Source organism: Acanthamoeba castellanii (assembly GCF_000313135.1).
Source record: "Acanthamoeba castellanii str. Neff unplaced genomic scaffold scf7180000084698, whole genome shotgun sequence".
NCBI lineage: Eukaryota > Discosea > Longamoebia > Acanthamoebidae > Acanthamoeba > Acanthamoeba castellanii.
Genome location: NW_004457373.1, coordinates 93,369 through 108,027, shown reverse-complemented (window position 1 = coordinate 108,027; position 14,659 = coordinate 93,369). Strand labels below are relative to the sequence as shown.

The following is a 14,659-nucleotide window of genomic DNA, read 5'->3' as shown; positions in this document are numbered from 1 at the left end:
GTGGGCAGAGAGGGTGGTGTTGGAGAGAAGTGTGCTGCGCACTTTCGGGTGCGGTCAGTGTTGCCATTGGTCGGTTGTATGATTACAATGTCGACAATCAAAAAACAACATAAAACAAAAGAAAAAGAAAAGGCAACAACGAAATCCGGTCGGCACAAAAAAAAAACAACAGAGAGAAGATAATCAGGACAAGAAGATGGGGACGATGGCGCAGGTGTTCTCGGTGCCTGTCGTGTTTCCCAACACGAGGCAGGACGACTCACTCTTCCAAATCTTCGATGCTCTCGAAGGCCTTGAATCCGTCGTCGAAGACGTTTTCGGTCGCATCAAGAACCGGGTATGCCCCACCCCCCAATTTCTCACTTCCATTGACTTCCTCTCATTGATTGCGAAAAACAGGTTTCACACGAAAAGAGCAGAATCGATGCCATCTCCTCGCGAATCGACACCGCCAAGGTACTCCCATTTCATTCATTACTATTTTACAAATCAATTGCACATGTTTAACACATCGACGTAGGCGAAAGTGGCGCGTGTAGCGGGGAGCACCAAGGCCATTGCCGTGCATTCGTCGGCGCGCTACCCGGCCCCCAAGCAGCTCGAGGAGTACCACCCGCTCTACATAGACGTGCCGCGCGTGCCGCCCAAGCACCCCAAGCACCGCCTTCCCGAGGCTCCCCAGGTTGTTCTCTCTCTCTCTCTTTTGTGTGTTGTGTGTGTCGTGTGTGTCGCGCTTTCATCATTTTGTCTTTGTCTGTTCCGAGTTCTGTTTGCCGTCGTGTCATCGTGCTGACCTGAACGCACGCCATCGTCGCTGCGTGCAGATGCCAATCCTTTCGCTGAGAGACCCGCTGGGCGACGACCCGTTCCTGCCGGAGAGCACGCACCTGCGTCGCTCCGAGAAATCAGAGGGTACACGAAACGAACCTGAAAAGCGCTTTGGCGCCGCTCACCACTACTTTGCTGTGAGGCCTAACCGAATCGCTCACGCACGCGCACGCAACAGATCTCAGGGAGGGCCTGGGCCGACTGCCGACAGAGCTGGAGTCGATCAGTTCCCTGCTGCTGTTCAACACGCAGGACAACCCCTACAAGAAGTACGTCTCGCTGGACAACTTGGCCGGCAAGGAGGTCGCAGCGCCCGTGCAAGACAAGAAGAGCCTCGCCGACGCCCCGACCACGCTCGGCACCGACGATCTGCCGCACGTACGCTCACCCACCCTCCTCTCGCTGCATGTTCTGCGTCTCACGAACGGCCGCACACGCGCAACCGCACACGCACACAACCGCACACGCACACATCGATGAACTAGGTGGGCTTGGTGGAGTACGGCTACAAGCCCGTGCTGGGCGACGTGCCCGAGTTCAACCTGCCGTCCGTGCTGCCCGACTTGACTATGGTGGCCGACATCAACTGGAACTCGGCCGACCTTCCCGAGTTTGCGCCCATCGCCCCCTCCACCAAGAACGTCATGGTCGACCTTCCCGACGTCACCCCCGGTACGTACCTCGAATTTTTATTCTAAATAAAAATAACGTAATAATAATAATAATTATAACTAAACAATAGATAAAGGCCCGGACGATGGTGCGGCGCCGGACCTCGACGTGCCGGATGTGCCGTTGATCGACGCCGGCGGTGGAATGCCGCCCCCGCCCCCGCCGCCCATGGGCAACATCTCCGCGCCTCCGCCCCCGCCGCCTCCCGCCGGGGCCGGTGCTCCGCCCCCGCCCCCGCCGCCGGCCGGCAACATCCCTCCGCCCCCGCCCGCCAACGTGCCCAGCTTCGACGAAGCACGTACGTGTTTGTTTGTTCCGACGCGCGCGTGGCCCTCTTGCCCGTGAATTGTTTGGTTGGCTCGGCTCACGCTCCCTCCGCGCTGCCTGCAGCGTCTGGCGGTGGCGACGCCCGCTCCAGTCTGCTGGACGACATCCGAAGGGGCCACAAGGACCGCCTCAAGAAGGCGACCCCGGGCAACCTCGAGGTAAGTACCACCACGACGGACAGCCACTAGACCTAGACTTTGCTTTTGCTTTTTCTCTTCATTTTCTTGACCGTGAACTCACCGCCGGTCTAACGTTCTTCGCGCACCCACAAGGACGCCCCGCCGTCCCTGTCCGGCGACAACCAGTCCGGCGCCGCTGTTCCGCCGCCCGCCTCGACGGTACGTACCGCCCTCTATGGTACTCCTTTGGCCTCGAGCGCAGACCTCGCTAATCCGTCATCATGCAGGGCGACATCTTCAGCGACCTCATCATGGCGCTGAACCGTCGTCGTGTGGGTCTCAAGGGCGAAGCTCCGCCCAAGAAGCGGACCAAGAAGGCCAAGGCCCCTGCTGCGTACGCGGAGCCCACCACCGCTTCTCACGTTATGTCGTGTGCGTGTGGCGCTGATGGTCGTGTGTCGTGTCGTGTCGTGTCCTTTGCGTCACAGAGAGGCGGAGATCAGGTTGCCCGACGTGGACGGCGACTTCGCGCCGCCCGATCTAGACGACTCGCCGGCCGTACCCGACCTGGGCGACGACGAAGGCGATGACGACGAGGGCTCCTCCGACTCTGAGTGGGAAGTGTAGACAAGCGCACCACTCAAGATGTTTATTTTCTCTCAAAATTACATCAAAATAAATGCAAAATAGAAATAGAGCATAATTGGCAACCGCCAACATAATAAATAATTATCTCTTTTATTCTCACAAAGAAATCCAGCCGCACCAGAGCTCATCAGGCCAGACAGATCTGAAGGCTTTTTGAGCCGGACCCCAGCGTGACGATCAACAGAATTTCTGGCGAAACGGGCACCTCGATTTTTGGAGTCGATGGGATTTACGGTGAAATGAACGGCGCCTCTTGCGCGGTCAAGAGGATAAATAGAGCCCCAGGCCACCTTTCTTCTTCATCAATCAATCCACACAACCAAGCAACACACTCTCTCAACGACTGCGACAGCAACCCTACCCTCAACACCCATCAATCACCCTCAACAACACACAATGGAACAGACCCAACAGACCCTCGGCGAGCTCAAGGACAAGATCGTCGACACTGTCAACTCCACCATCAACCAGGCCCACCAGACCGTCGACAACATCCTCGCCGACCAGCGCATGGCCAACGCCCGCGAGTTCGTCGCCACCGAAGCCACCGTGGCTGCCGGCTACAAGGACCAGCTCGTGGGCGGCGTCAAGGAGACCATCGGCCACCTCGTCGGCGACAAGGCCATGGAGCGCCAGGGCCGCGAGCAGAAGCGCGAAGGCCAGGCCGTCGTCGGCTCGGCCGATCAGGAGTCGGAGGAGAACCGCGAGGTCGTCGCCGACACCCTGATCAAGAGGCACGCGCTCATGGCCCAGGTCGAGCGCACCGGCGGCGTCGACCGCGCCCACCTCAACCACGTCGACGCGCCCGAGGCCGACAACCACATTGCCGAGCTCCTGCGCCAGGAGCAGTTCAAGCTCAAGCAGTTCAACAAGGAGCCGCTGCTCGAGGAGATTCGTGAGCAGAAGACCATGAAGCCGCTGGTCCACGTCGAGCCCGAGGAGAAGGGCCTCCTCCGCTCGGTGCCCCTCGGCGAGAAGGACATCACCGGCGACTTGAAGAGGAACTCGGCCGACGAGCTCAAGAAGGAGATCGCCCAGGCCGACCTGCGCAAGCTCAACCAGGTGAGCGACGACCAGATCAACGATCGCTCGGGCGCGCGGCTCGACGTGCTCAAGAGCTTGAGCGCGGCCCAGGCCAAGCGCGACGAGGTGGTCAAGCAGATCGGCAGCGGACTGGCCGCGACCGAGGTGTCGCTCAAGCACGTCGAGACCGAGGACAAGGCCAAGCCCGACCTCAGCGCCGCCGCGGGCACCAAGACCAAGAAGCTCAACAAGGCCCAGCTGCTGGACGAGGTGAGGCAGGGCGCCGAGCTCAAGCACGTCGAGACCGCGGACAAGGCCAAGCCGGCCATCGGCGACGATGTGAGCCTCAAGACCTGGAACAAGGAGGGCTTCCTGGCCGAGGTCCGCCAGGGCGCTGACCTGCGCCAGATCTAAGCTGGGCCTTCATCTCCCACAACTGTGCCATCACCGCCACCCAGCCATGTCTCCCTTTTACATCAATATTTGATGAGCTGCCTTTCTTCTCCTTTTTCAAAACCAGCCAATACAATCAATTGTAGACATTTTCCACCAAAGCAAGCCGCCCAAGCGACATGAAAAGCAAGGAATTCAATTTCTTTTCTTTTCTTTTATTGCTTGCTTTGATTTTCGAAGAAGGAGCTGAGCTAATCTTGAGCCCGACGCCGCCAACAAACAGTATTATATTAGTTATTTGTAAAGGAATATCAGCAATGGCAGAAGCAGGAAGCACATCGACCGCCACGGTTTCGCAGACAACAGATTCTGGCGGTTCGCCGTGGCAACACATCAATGTGCGTGGGGTGTGCCTCGGCCTGTCGATTGGCCTCGGACTCGCAGTTGCCGTCGCCGTGTGGCGCCGCCGTGCTGGTGCCTCTTCTTTCGCTTTGAATTTGATCTTTGATTATTTTGCGATTTACTGCATTTGCGTTAAAGAAGATTATTTTTTTTGTTTTTCGTAGTATTAATAAATACAAATAGAGCGAACAAGTCGAGCTTACAGTTTTCGGGCCTCCCAGGGAGAGACAGCGCTGAGCTGGCCGAGGCTCGACAGGTGGTGGCGGCACTGGCCCCGGAAGCCTCTTTGGCGGGGCAGCTCGACGCCCTGGAGCAGATGGTGCCCCTTTTTGCCGCCGACGGTACCGCACGCACCACCGCACGCGCACACGAACCACTCGAGTGTTAACGTGGCATGTAGTCGGTGGTGGTGGTGGTGCAGAGCCACAGAGCTTGCAAGTGTTCCGGAAGGCAGGCGGTGTTGAGGCGATCGTGCGGCTCTTCCTTGCTATCGACCTGACGTCCCCCCTGCCCATCTGGGCTGCGCCGGAGGCCTCAACAACCTCATCTACGGGCACCGCCTCCGTTGACAACGCACTGGCCGACGGCGAAACCGAAACAGGCCGTGCCAGCGGTATTACGAGCGAAAGCAACGACGACGGCAGCGCGCCAACGCCTGTCGGTGATGACGTCAGCAACAAAAACGAAAGCGAAAGCGAAAGCGAGAAAGAGAAAGAGAAAGAGAAAGAGAACGAAAACGAAAGCGAAAAGGCGGGGGATGGGGCTGAGGGAGAGCGGCAACTCGAGGAAGGCGGCAGAGAAGCTGCTGCTGCTGCGGAGGAGGCGAGCGATGACGCTCTGGTGCCACTGCTGGATACGGCCGAGCCGAGCCGATCCCTGACCCACCTGCTCGTGCAGACCCTGTGGATGTTTGCCGGCAGTATTGCCACGCCCGAGGACCGATGCAAGGTGGGCACCGCCAAGGTGATCGAGCAGGCCACGGCCATGTTCGAGAGCGACCGCACCGACATCCAGACCAAGGTGTGCAGCATTGCATTCCTGTCGTGCCTCGTGCGCAACGACAAGGCCTCGATACCGGTGCTGATGACCACGCGTGCGCGGTCGGTCATGTTCCGCGCGTTTGCGGAGGCCACCCCCGACACCGACGCTGAACTGCTCACGCGCCTGGCCTATGCCCTCACTCCGATCCTGGGACACAACTCTGCAGACCGTACGCGCTTTCCCCTTCGTGTGTCGTGTGTCGTGTGTCGTTTGTCGTTTGTCGTTTGTCGTGTGTCGTGTGTCGTGTGGCCTGACCGTTGAGTTTCGGCTCTCGGCGACGCAGGGAGCTGTTCGATCAAGACAATGTTCCAGAAGGGGATTGTGAAGCACACGTTCGATCTCTTGGAGCACTGCCTACAAGACGATGCAAAGTACAACATGACCACCCTCGCGCTGTTCCAAATCCTGACCGAAATGGCTGGTTTTGCCGATGGTATGACATGCACCACACTCGCGACACGCGCACCGCACTCGCGCTACACGACCATCAACACAGGGCGCAACATTTTCTCACACAAACCAATTAATTGCGGCAATAGTGGCCACGTGCAGACAGATTCTGGATCGCCAGCTGGCGGCGAGCCTCATCCGCGTGGTCCTCAAGCGATTGGAGACCAGCGAATGGGCCGCTCTCGCTGACACCCTCATCGTGCTCAACAGTCTCCTGTCTGAACGAACGGCTCCCTTCCGGCCCACGCGCCAAAGGTTCGCTACGCATTCCTTCCGACACGACACGACCAACGACACGACACGACGCGACAAGCTGTGGGGCTTGTTAGGAAGCTGACGACAAGTAACACGTTAATGTCATAAACAGGTTTCAGGGAGTGTTTATCGAGACTGAGACCGAGGTGTCGGAGGCGGCGGGCAGGACGGCTACAGGACTCGACGCACTCGTGGACGTCCTGAACCAAGCCATTCACCCCCTCGCGCCCTACGCCATCGCCGCCATCTTCCTCCTCTGCGAAGATAACGGTGCGTCGCTTTCGTTCTTTGCCCCATTCACCAAGGTTGCTGACAATTTTTATCAAATATCTTTGAGCGCAGCCGCGGTGCAGGAGTTCATGCGAAACAACGAACGAGCGATGGACACCCTCCGACGGTTCGGCGAGCCCGACAACCCTGGCCACGCGCCCGCGCAGGAGCTGCTGCTCTACCTCTCCATGCGCCACTCTCCCCAGTAACGGTGCGCCTTGGGAGGCTTCGGGAAAAAAATCAAAAATCCAATAAAGAAATAAAAGAAATAAAAATGGAAACAAAGAAAAAGCAGAGAATTGGGGCTGGCAAACATTAGTGCAAAGATCTTGTAGAGCTTGCCTGGCCTCCCGGGATGAGCTACAATTTCTTCAATCAGGTGATCCCGCCCACGGGGGTGGAGCTGTGCCTGAGTGCTCGATTCACGAGCGAGGACGATATCAACTTGATCGTGGCCAAGACTAACGTGCTCGAGGTCTACGCCCTCCATCGCCATGAGGATTCCAAGGCACGCCCAATCGATCGCCAATCGACCCGCCCCACTGTCCTCCCCTTACAAATCAATAAATTTTCAATTTGGCCCCAATTCATTCGCCCTTGAATTTTTAATGTAAAATGCCAAATAAATGAGAATAAACAGCACCTCCCTCCATTTTGTTTAGTGATTGTAATTTATTATTAATATCACTTTCCATTTTGGCACGCAACGACAGGATGGGGTCATTTCACTGCGGGGAGAGGAGCCGAAGGACGCGCCGCCGTACGCCGGCACACAGCACTCCATGCGGCTGGTGCTGAGCTCGTCGCTGTTTGGCAACATCGAGTCGATGGCCGCCGTACGATTCCCGGGCACAAGCAAGGACGCCCTCCTCCTCAGCTTCCGCGACGCCAAGGTACCTTCGACTCACATGTCGCTTCCTGCAATCAGCCTAACCGCACGCACACACGCCGCGACCGACAACGGCACGACACACGCGCACACGCAGATTTCGGTTTTGGAGTTCGACATCGCCACCAACGATCTCCGCACTATTTCTCTACACTACTTTGAGGACTACAAAGTGAAGGTGCACAGCCACTACTTCATTCTCTGCCCTGCCTCCCCGTCTACGGCTCGAGGCTGACGCGAAAGTGTGTTGGTGGTGATGGCGGCGTCAGGAGGGACACGACCACTACATCCACGTGCCCGAGCTGCGAGTCGATCCACAGCAACGATGCGCGGCGATGCTCGCCTTCGACCGTAAGCTCGTGGTGCTGCCTTTTCGTCAGCACGCCAGCCTCATGGAGATCGAAAATGGCGGACAAGAGGTGCTCGCCCGATCCACTTTCCTCTGTGCGGGCGTGCGTGTGCGGTCTTGCGTGTGCGGTAGGGCGTGTGCGTGTGCGTGTGCGGTCGTGCGTTCGTGCGTGTGCGTGAGCGTGTGCTTACGGGTTCGTGGTTTTTCGTCGATTTTGTGCTCCAGGACCAGCCCGTGAAGCCTTCCTTCCTGCTCGATCTGCGAGCAATGGGGATCATCAACGTCAAGGACTTTGTTTTCCTCCAGGGCTACTACGAGCCCACCCTCCTCATCCTCTACGAACCCACGCAGGTCCGATTATTTGTTTATATTATTAATATAAATAACTGAGATTTATATTCTAGTTTTCTTTGCCAGTAGTACTGACCCTGCGCGCATTGACAGACCTGGTCAGGTCGCGTCGCCGTGAACAGGAACACATGCGTGGCCGCTGCTGTATCGCTGAACCTCTGGCAACACCGGGTAACAACAACGACAACAACGACAACAACAACCTTGCATGAAGTAGTCACTGATCCACAATACGACAACAGGGACAGACGTCGGCGCATCCGGTGGTGTGGTCTGCCGAGTTCTTGCCCTACGACACTCAGCGACTGATCGCCGTGCCAGGACCCATCGGCGGTGCCTTGGCCCTGTCGACCAACTCGCTGCTCTATCTCAACCAGGTCTCGTTCCCTTATCGTCTCATTTTGCCCGCGCATGGTGCTGACGTCAGCATCACATCACATCACGACACGCAGGCCTCGGCATCGTGTCTGCCGCTCAACGTGTTTGCCGACCTGTATCTGTCGCCGCAAACGCCTTTCCCGTCCGCCGGCAAGAACCGGGTGGGCATCGCGCTCGACGCTGCGCGCGACGTCTTCCTCGCCGACGACCAGCTGCTCGTGTCGCTCAAGGGCGGCGAGCTGTACGCATGGCCCACTCCTCGCCCCATGCGTTATTTCAGCAGTACTCAGCTTGTGTCGTGCGTGTGTGTCGTGTATGTCGTGTGTGTCGTGTGTCGTGTGTCGCGCGCGCGTGTGTGTGTGTGTGTGTGTGTGTGGTGCGTGGTCCACAGATATATCTTCCATTTGCTGTCTGACGGACGAACAGTCAACGATATTCAGCTGACCAAGGCCGGCTCCTCCGTGATCACTTCTTGCGTACGCGCGCTCGGCCTCGCCTCTGCGCACACCGCGCGGCGAAGAGATTGACATCTGTTTGTTTTTGATTCCCCTCGACCGGCAGATGGCCACGCTCTCCGGCGAGGGCGCCGACGAACGCTTCCTCTTCTTGGGGTCGCGCGTCGGCGACTCCCTGCTGCTCCAGTACACCACCGCCGACGCGTCCGCGCCCAAGCAAAACGGTTCGTGGTGTTCTCCACTCTGTTGTTGGCTCGGTCGACATTTAATAATCACGCCCCACCACACCACCTTCGCGCGGCGACACAGGTGCGACGAAGGGCAGTCTGTTCGACGATATCAAGAAAGAGGAGGACAACGACGACGACGATGAAGATGAAGAGGAGGAGGCGAGCGGCGAGGGCGAGGTCAAGGAGGAGCCCGACGGCGAGGGCGAGGTGGACGAGTTCGGCAGGCGGATCCGGGAGGAGGACCGGCGAAAGAAGAAGGGGCTGCTGACCACCTACAAGTTCAAGGTCTGCGACAGTCTGGTCAACGTCGGACCCATCACTGACTTTGCCATCGGCGAATCCTTCGACCCCGCGTCCGTCTCCATGGCCGTACGACCTCCCTCCCACACATGCGTGTGCAGCGATGCGTGCATACGTGTGCGGTGTTGCGTGTGCGTGTGCGTGTGCCTGTGCGGCGGTGCGTGTTGCGCTCGTTTGACATTTGCGTGGCGCGGGTTGTTGCGTTGTGGATGAACGTTAGGAGCAAGAGGGCCAGCGAAGCGTCGAGATCGTGACGTGTTCGGGCCAGGGCAAGAACGGCTCTCTGTGCGTTCTTCAGGTAATCAACCGCCCACATTTGCAGATACCACGCGCCTCAATTCAAACAACAAAGTCTCGACTCAACGATTGACTTCTATCCACGCGTGCAGCATGGCGTTCGGCCGGAGCTAGTGCATGCATCGGCCGATCTGGCCGGGTGCAAGGCCTTCTGGACGCTCTACCACCGAAGCGAGGAACGACAAGGCGAAGAGGCGGAATACCACGCATACCTCCTGCTCTCGGAGGAAGAGCAGACCAGGGTACCCTTCGTTCTTCGTTCTTCTTCGTTCTTCCGTGTGGCAGCCGAGACTGACGTCAACTTGGTTGGCTGCCCAGGTGATTGCTGGCGACGGACTGGACGAGCTCTCGAACGAGGAGACCGATTTCAACGTGGCGGCACCCACCGTGGATGCCGGCAACCTGTTCGAGCAGACCCGCATTGTGCAGGTCCACCAGCACGGCCTCATTCTGCTCGACGGAGGTCCGTGCGCGCACCGTTACATAAATAATAACAATATTATCAAAAAGAACATTATTTAATAATAATAATAATAAGAATAATAAAATAATAATGACGTGATAGTAACGTGAGACTCACACGCACAATTGGACGCACAGTGAAAGCCACGCAACGCATATCGACGCCGGGACAGATCGCAGCTGCGTCGATCGCCGATCCCTACGTGCTTGTGCTGATGGCCGATGGCGCGCTTCGCCTCTACTTTGCCGACCCCACGTCCTCCAAGCTCGTCCAGACCTCGCTGCAAAACATCCACGTACCACTCCCACTCTCTTGGTCTCCATTTCAACTTCGCGCCTCGGCTGCTCATACGTCGCACACTCACACGTACGACCGCACACGCACACACGGGTGTACTCAGGAGGTGAGGGACATTATGGCCATGCATCTGTTCTACGGCGGAGCGATGCGGGGCAAGAAGGCGCGAACCAACGACGAGATCTTTGCGGCCATCGCCAAGGACAACGGCCGGCTCGACATCTACAGCGTGCCCGAGTTCGATCTGGTCTTCTCGGCCGAGCGCGCGGCCAACGGCCCGCGCCTCATCAACAACGTGCTCATGCGCCCGCCGCCCCAGAGCGCAGCCGCGCAGCAGTCGGCCGACACCACCAGCGCCCGCATCGCCGAGATCGCGCTGCACAGCATTGGCAACATTCCTTCGTTGCCGCACCTCTTTGTACGCGCCTTCCGCCCATTTCCCTGATCGCCGCCGGAATCTGAAGCATGTACGTGTTGGTGGCGGCGGCTCAGCTCTACCTGGACAACGGAGAGCTGTTGCTGTATCGGGGTTTCCTCACCTCCTCGTCGCCCGGAGCCGAGGGCGAGCTCGAGGTGGCGTTCAAGCGCTGCGACTACGACCCGCTCCCGCGAAGCTCCCTGGTCGACCCCGTCGTGGTACCCTCGCGCGGCTCGGAAACGCCCCCCTTTTAGTGCTTGATTTCCGCTTCTTCTTCTTCTTCTTCTTCTTCTTCTCCTCACACGCGCGGCCTCTTTTCTTGAACGTGCCCACAAACAGGCCCAGGCCCTCAAGCGGAAGAGAGAGCAAATGGACACCGACGACGGCGACAGCCCCGCGGAAGTCGCCGACAAGGGCAAGGAGAAGTCGGACGACCAGCGGGCTGGTACCGGCCCACGCACGCACGCACGCACCGCACATGGACTGCGATGCCAAACACTCACGTTCGTCGACTCGCAGATCACGCCCATCAGAAGCGGGTCAAGACGGAGAGGAGCGGGGACGACGAATTGCAGCTCGAACTGAACGCAACGCCGGCGGGTGACGAAGACGGTGAGACCGAGAAAGGTACCTGGCATCTCTCTTGCCACACGCACGCACGCGCTCACGACACACACGCACGACACGACACGACACGACACGCACAACACATAGAAACGTCGACACTACGCTATCGACGCATCCACTACTTCGGGACGGTGGGCAAGTCCAACGGCGTGTTCATCTCGGGGAGCGCACCGGCGTGGGTGTTTGCGCAGCGGGGCTACGCCCGGCTCTACCCGATGAAGCTCGACACCTTCGTCCGCGCCTTCGCCGAATTCCACAACGCCAACTGCCCGCACGGCTTCATCTATTTCAACCACGAGGTTCCTATTTAACTGTTATTATTGTTATTTCTTCTTCTTCTTCTTATGTAATTGCAATAATTTATTATTAATATTAATAACGTATATTATTCACATAAGAAATTTTAATTAAGATTAATTTTGCTTATTTATTTGCTCTACAGGGCACGCTCAAGATTTGCCAGCTGCCGGCTGCCGAGGGGGCGATTCACTGGGAACTGCCTGGGGTCGTTCGCAAGGTGCCGCCCGGGTTGCTGCTGCTGCACCGATCGCTTATGCTGACACACGACACGCGCACACGCGCACGACGCACGACACGCACGACACACGGTGCACCGCCTCAGGTCCCATTGGGCCGCACACCGAGGGAGATTGCGTACCACCCGCCGTCGCGAACGTACGTGGTGGCGTTGGCCACGCCGGTGACGACGGTGGTGCCCACGCCACCGGAGACGGACATGGAGCGGCAGGAGCGCGAGCGCGAGGAGGAGGAGTCGCGTGAGATGGGCATCGAACCCGAGGAGAAGCAGCGCGACATGGGTCCGCGCGAGATCGCCATGATGGAGGAGCGCCACGAGCTACATCTCATCTCCCCACGCACTTGGCAGGTACGACACGCACACGCACCGCACACGCACACGCACACCGCCGCACACGCGACACGACACACGTCAATGGTTGCGGTCTGTTGTTCACCCACATGCACGCCGTTCAGATTTTGCACCATGTCGAGCTTGAGCCCAAAGAGCACGTCCTCACGCTCAGCGTTTTGAAGCTCGGAGACAACTACAGCCAGGTGCGCACGCCTTCTTTTTACGTGTGCGTGTGTGTGCGGTGGTGTGTCGTGTGCCGTGTGCCGTGTGTGTCGTGTGCTGTGGAGGCTCATCGCTCTTCGCAGGTCAATCGCGAACTTCGGCCGTACGTGGTGGTCGGCACATCCTACGCCGAAGGAGAAGACGCCGCCGGTCGCGGAAGAATATCCTTTCCAACCCCTTTTCTTTTCTTTGATTCTAATTATTTGTTTATTTATTTTTATTTCTATATCTAAATAATGTTTGTTCATTTATTATTATTACTATTAATTTATTTATTTTATTTAATATCGTTCATGAACGATGGTAGCGATTCTTAACGAAGGCCTCACCTGCTGATCTATGAGATCGACGTCACCGGCGAGGAGCAGTGCAAGCTCACGATGGCCTACCAGAAGCCCATGAAGGAGAAGCCCATGAAGGGTCCCGTCTCCGCCGCCGCTTCGCTCCAGGGCTACCTCATCATCGCCGTCGGCCCCAAGGTACTCCTCACAATTTTATGAGTCTTGAATTTTATGAATATGTTCATATTCATATATATATATTATTGATTTATTATGAATTGAAATATTTATTGGTGCACAGATCTGGGTCTTCAACTTCGATGGCGGCTCGACGGAGGCCGTGGCGTTCTACGACGCGCCGCACTACATCGTGTCGATCAAGACCCTCAAGAATTTTGTGCTGTGCGGCGACATCTACAAGAGCATCTTCTTCCTCAGGTAAACCTCTAGCGCAAACGCGCGACACACACACACACACACCACACACACACACACACACCACACACACACACACACGGTGTCATAGTCTACACCGTCGTCACCTGTGCACCTGCTGCAGATGGAAGGACAGCGCGAGTCAGCTGGCGCTGCTGGCCAAGGACGTGGGCCGCGTGAGCGTCTTCGCCACCGAGTACGTGGTCGACAAGCAGAACCTCGCCCTCCTCATGTCCGACGAACGCCAGAACCTCCAGGTACGTCTCTGTCTACACGACACACACACACCGCACACACCGCACACACCGCGGCACTCACGTTGCGTGTGCTGTGGTTGTGTGGTCAGGTCACGGCGTACGCGCCGCACACGGCGGAGAGCCGCGGCGGGCAGCTGCTGGTGCCGCGCGGCGATTTCAACGTGGGCCAATCCATCAACAAGTTCGTTCGTCTGCCCATGACGCTCCCCTCGGGCACCACCTCGCTGCAGCGCCATGCCTTGTGGTTCGGTGCGTTCGACAACACGACACACATGACACGACACGGCACACGACACGCAACACGACACGAGGCTGACGTGTGGTGTGTGCGACATGTCAGGCACGCTCTCGGGCGGTGTGGGCTATCTGGCGCCGATGGACGAGTCGGTATTCCGTCGGCTGGGCATGCTCCAGTCGGCCCTTCTCTCGGCCATCCCGCACACGGCCGGCCTCCACCCGCAGGCCTACCGCGCCCTCCAACGCGAGCGCCTCCTGCGCAACCGCAAGGTACGCGTCACATGACACGCACCACACGCACCACATCCCTAACCTTGCGTGTGCGTGTGCGGTGGGTGGCGTGTGCGGTGTGCGGCGTGTGCGGTGTGTGCGGTGTGTACGGTGATGACAGCACACAATTCTGGACGGGTTGCTGCTGTCGCGCTACCTGGCGCTGGACTCGGCGACGCAGCAGCAGATCGCGCTCAAGCTGGGCACCTCGCGCGAGCGCATCCTGAACGACCTCCAGGGCATCCCGCAGTCCGTCACCCACACCCTCTGAGCTGGCCACCTTCTTCAGCCCAACCGACATCAACATCACCAGCAAAATAAATAAGATTTATTTGCTATTAATTGAGTTGTTGGCCACAGAAGGCCTCGATGTTTTTTCTGAATGTGGCTCCTGTACAAATCAGCAACAACATTATGGTGGCGTTGTAGGTGGGTGGCGCGGTGGCAGGATGGTGGCCACCGAGGCGGCGCCATCGGCGCCCCAGAAGAAGCGCCACGGCTTGGGCAGGTGGTCCAGGCTGAATGGTCTGCCCCTCTGTCCCATTCCCCCCACCCTCCCCCATCATCAGACGTCCATCATCACCAAAAGACTACACGACAACAC

General features: G+C 58.0%; 4 protein-coding genes across 4 annotated transcripts; all 4 read left to right on the top strand.

The window, feature by feature from the left end:
* Positions 1-196: 196 nt before the first annotated feature.
* ACA1_130550 (WH2 motif domain containing protein) lies at positions 197-2,573 on the top strand (the record flags this gene model as incomplete). Its single annotated transcript, XM_004336825.1, has 11 exons — positions 197-337; positions 400-456; positions 521-682; positions 825-912; positions 1,007-1,206; positions 1,314-1,500; positions 1,577-1,798; positions 1,891-1,985; positions 2,100-2,165; positions 2,234-2,340; positions 2,435-2,573. 11 exons carry the CDS (start codon positions 197-199, stop codon positions 2,571-2,573), a joined length of 1,464 nt encoding a protein of 487 aa, XP_004336873.1.
* Positions 2,574-2,990: 417 nt separating this feature from the next.
* ACA1_130540 (WH2 motif domain containing protein) lies at positions 2,991-4,031 on the top strand (the record flags this gene model as incomplete). The annotated part of the gene is made up of 1 exon (XM_004336824.1): positions 2,991-4,031. One exon carries the CDS (start codon positions 2,991-2,993, stop codon positions 4,029-4,031), a length of 1,041 nt encoding a protein of 346 aa, XP_004336872.1.
* Positions 4,032-4,728: 697 nt separating this feature from the next.
* Positions 4,729-6,637, top strand: ACA1_130530 (uncharacterized protein; the record flags this gene model as incomplete). The annotated part of the gene is made up of 6 exons (XM_004336823.1): positions 4,729-4,753; positions 4,834-5,622; positions 5,737-5,886; positions 5,993-6,158; positions 6,271-6,428; positions 6,501-6,637. 6 exons carry the CDS (start codon positions 4,729-4,731, stop codon positions 6,635-6,637), a joined length of 1,425 nt encoding a protein of 474 aa, XP_004336871.1.
* Positions 6,638-6,783: 146 nt separating this feature from the next.
* On the top strand, positions 6,784-14,326 carry ACA1_130520 (CPSF A subunit region protein; the record flags this gene model as incomplete). Its single annotated transcript, XM_004336822.1, has 29 exons — positions 6,784-6,972; positions 7,142-7,321; positions 7,415-7,495; positions 7,587-7,736; positions 7,892-8,017; positions 8,111-8,188; positions 8,260-8,636; positions 8,787-8,871; positions 8,957-9,074; positions 9,160-9,449; positions 9,601-9,678; positions 9,770-9,919; positions 9,996-10,140; positions 10,278-10,435; positions 10,541-10,855; positions 10,930-11,073; positions 11,195-11,300; positions 11,375-11,482; positions 11,570-11,781; positions 11,925-11,999; positions 12,105-12,368; positions 12,476-12,556; positions 12,659-12,678; positions 12,898-13,054; positions 13,158-13,294; positions 13,416-13,548; positions 13,638-13,797; positions 13,889-14,055; positions 14,177-14,326. 29 exons carry the CDS (start codon positions 6,784-6,786, stop codon positions 14,324-14,326), a joined length of 4,434 nt encoding a protein of 1,477 aa, XP_004336870.1.
* Positions 14,327-14,659: the final 333 nt, after the last annotated feature.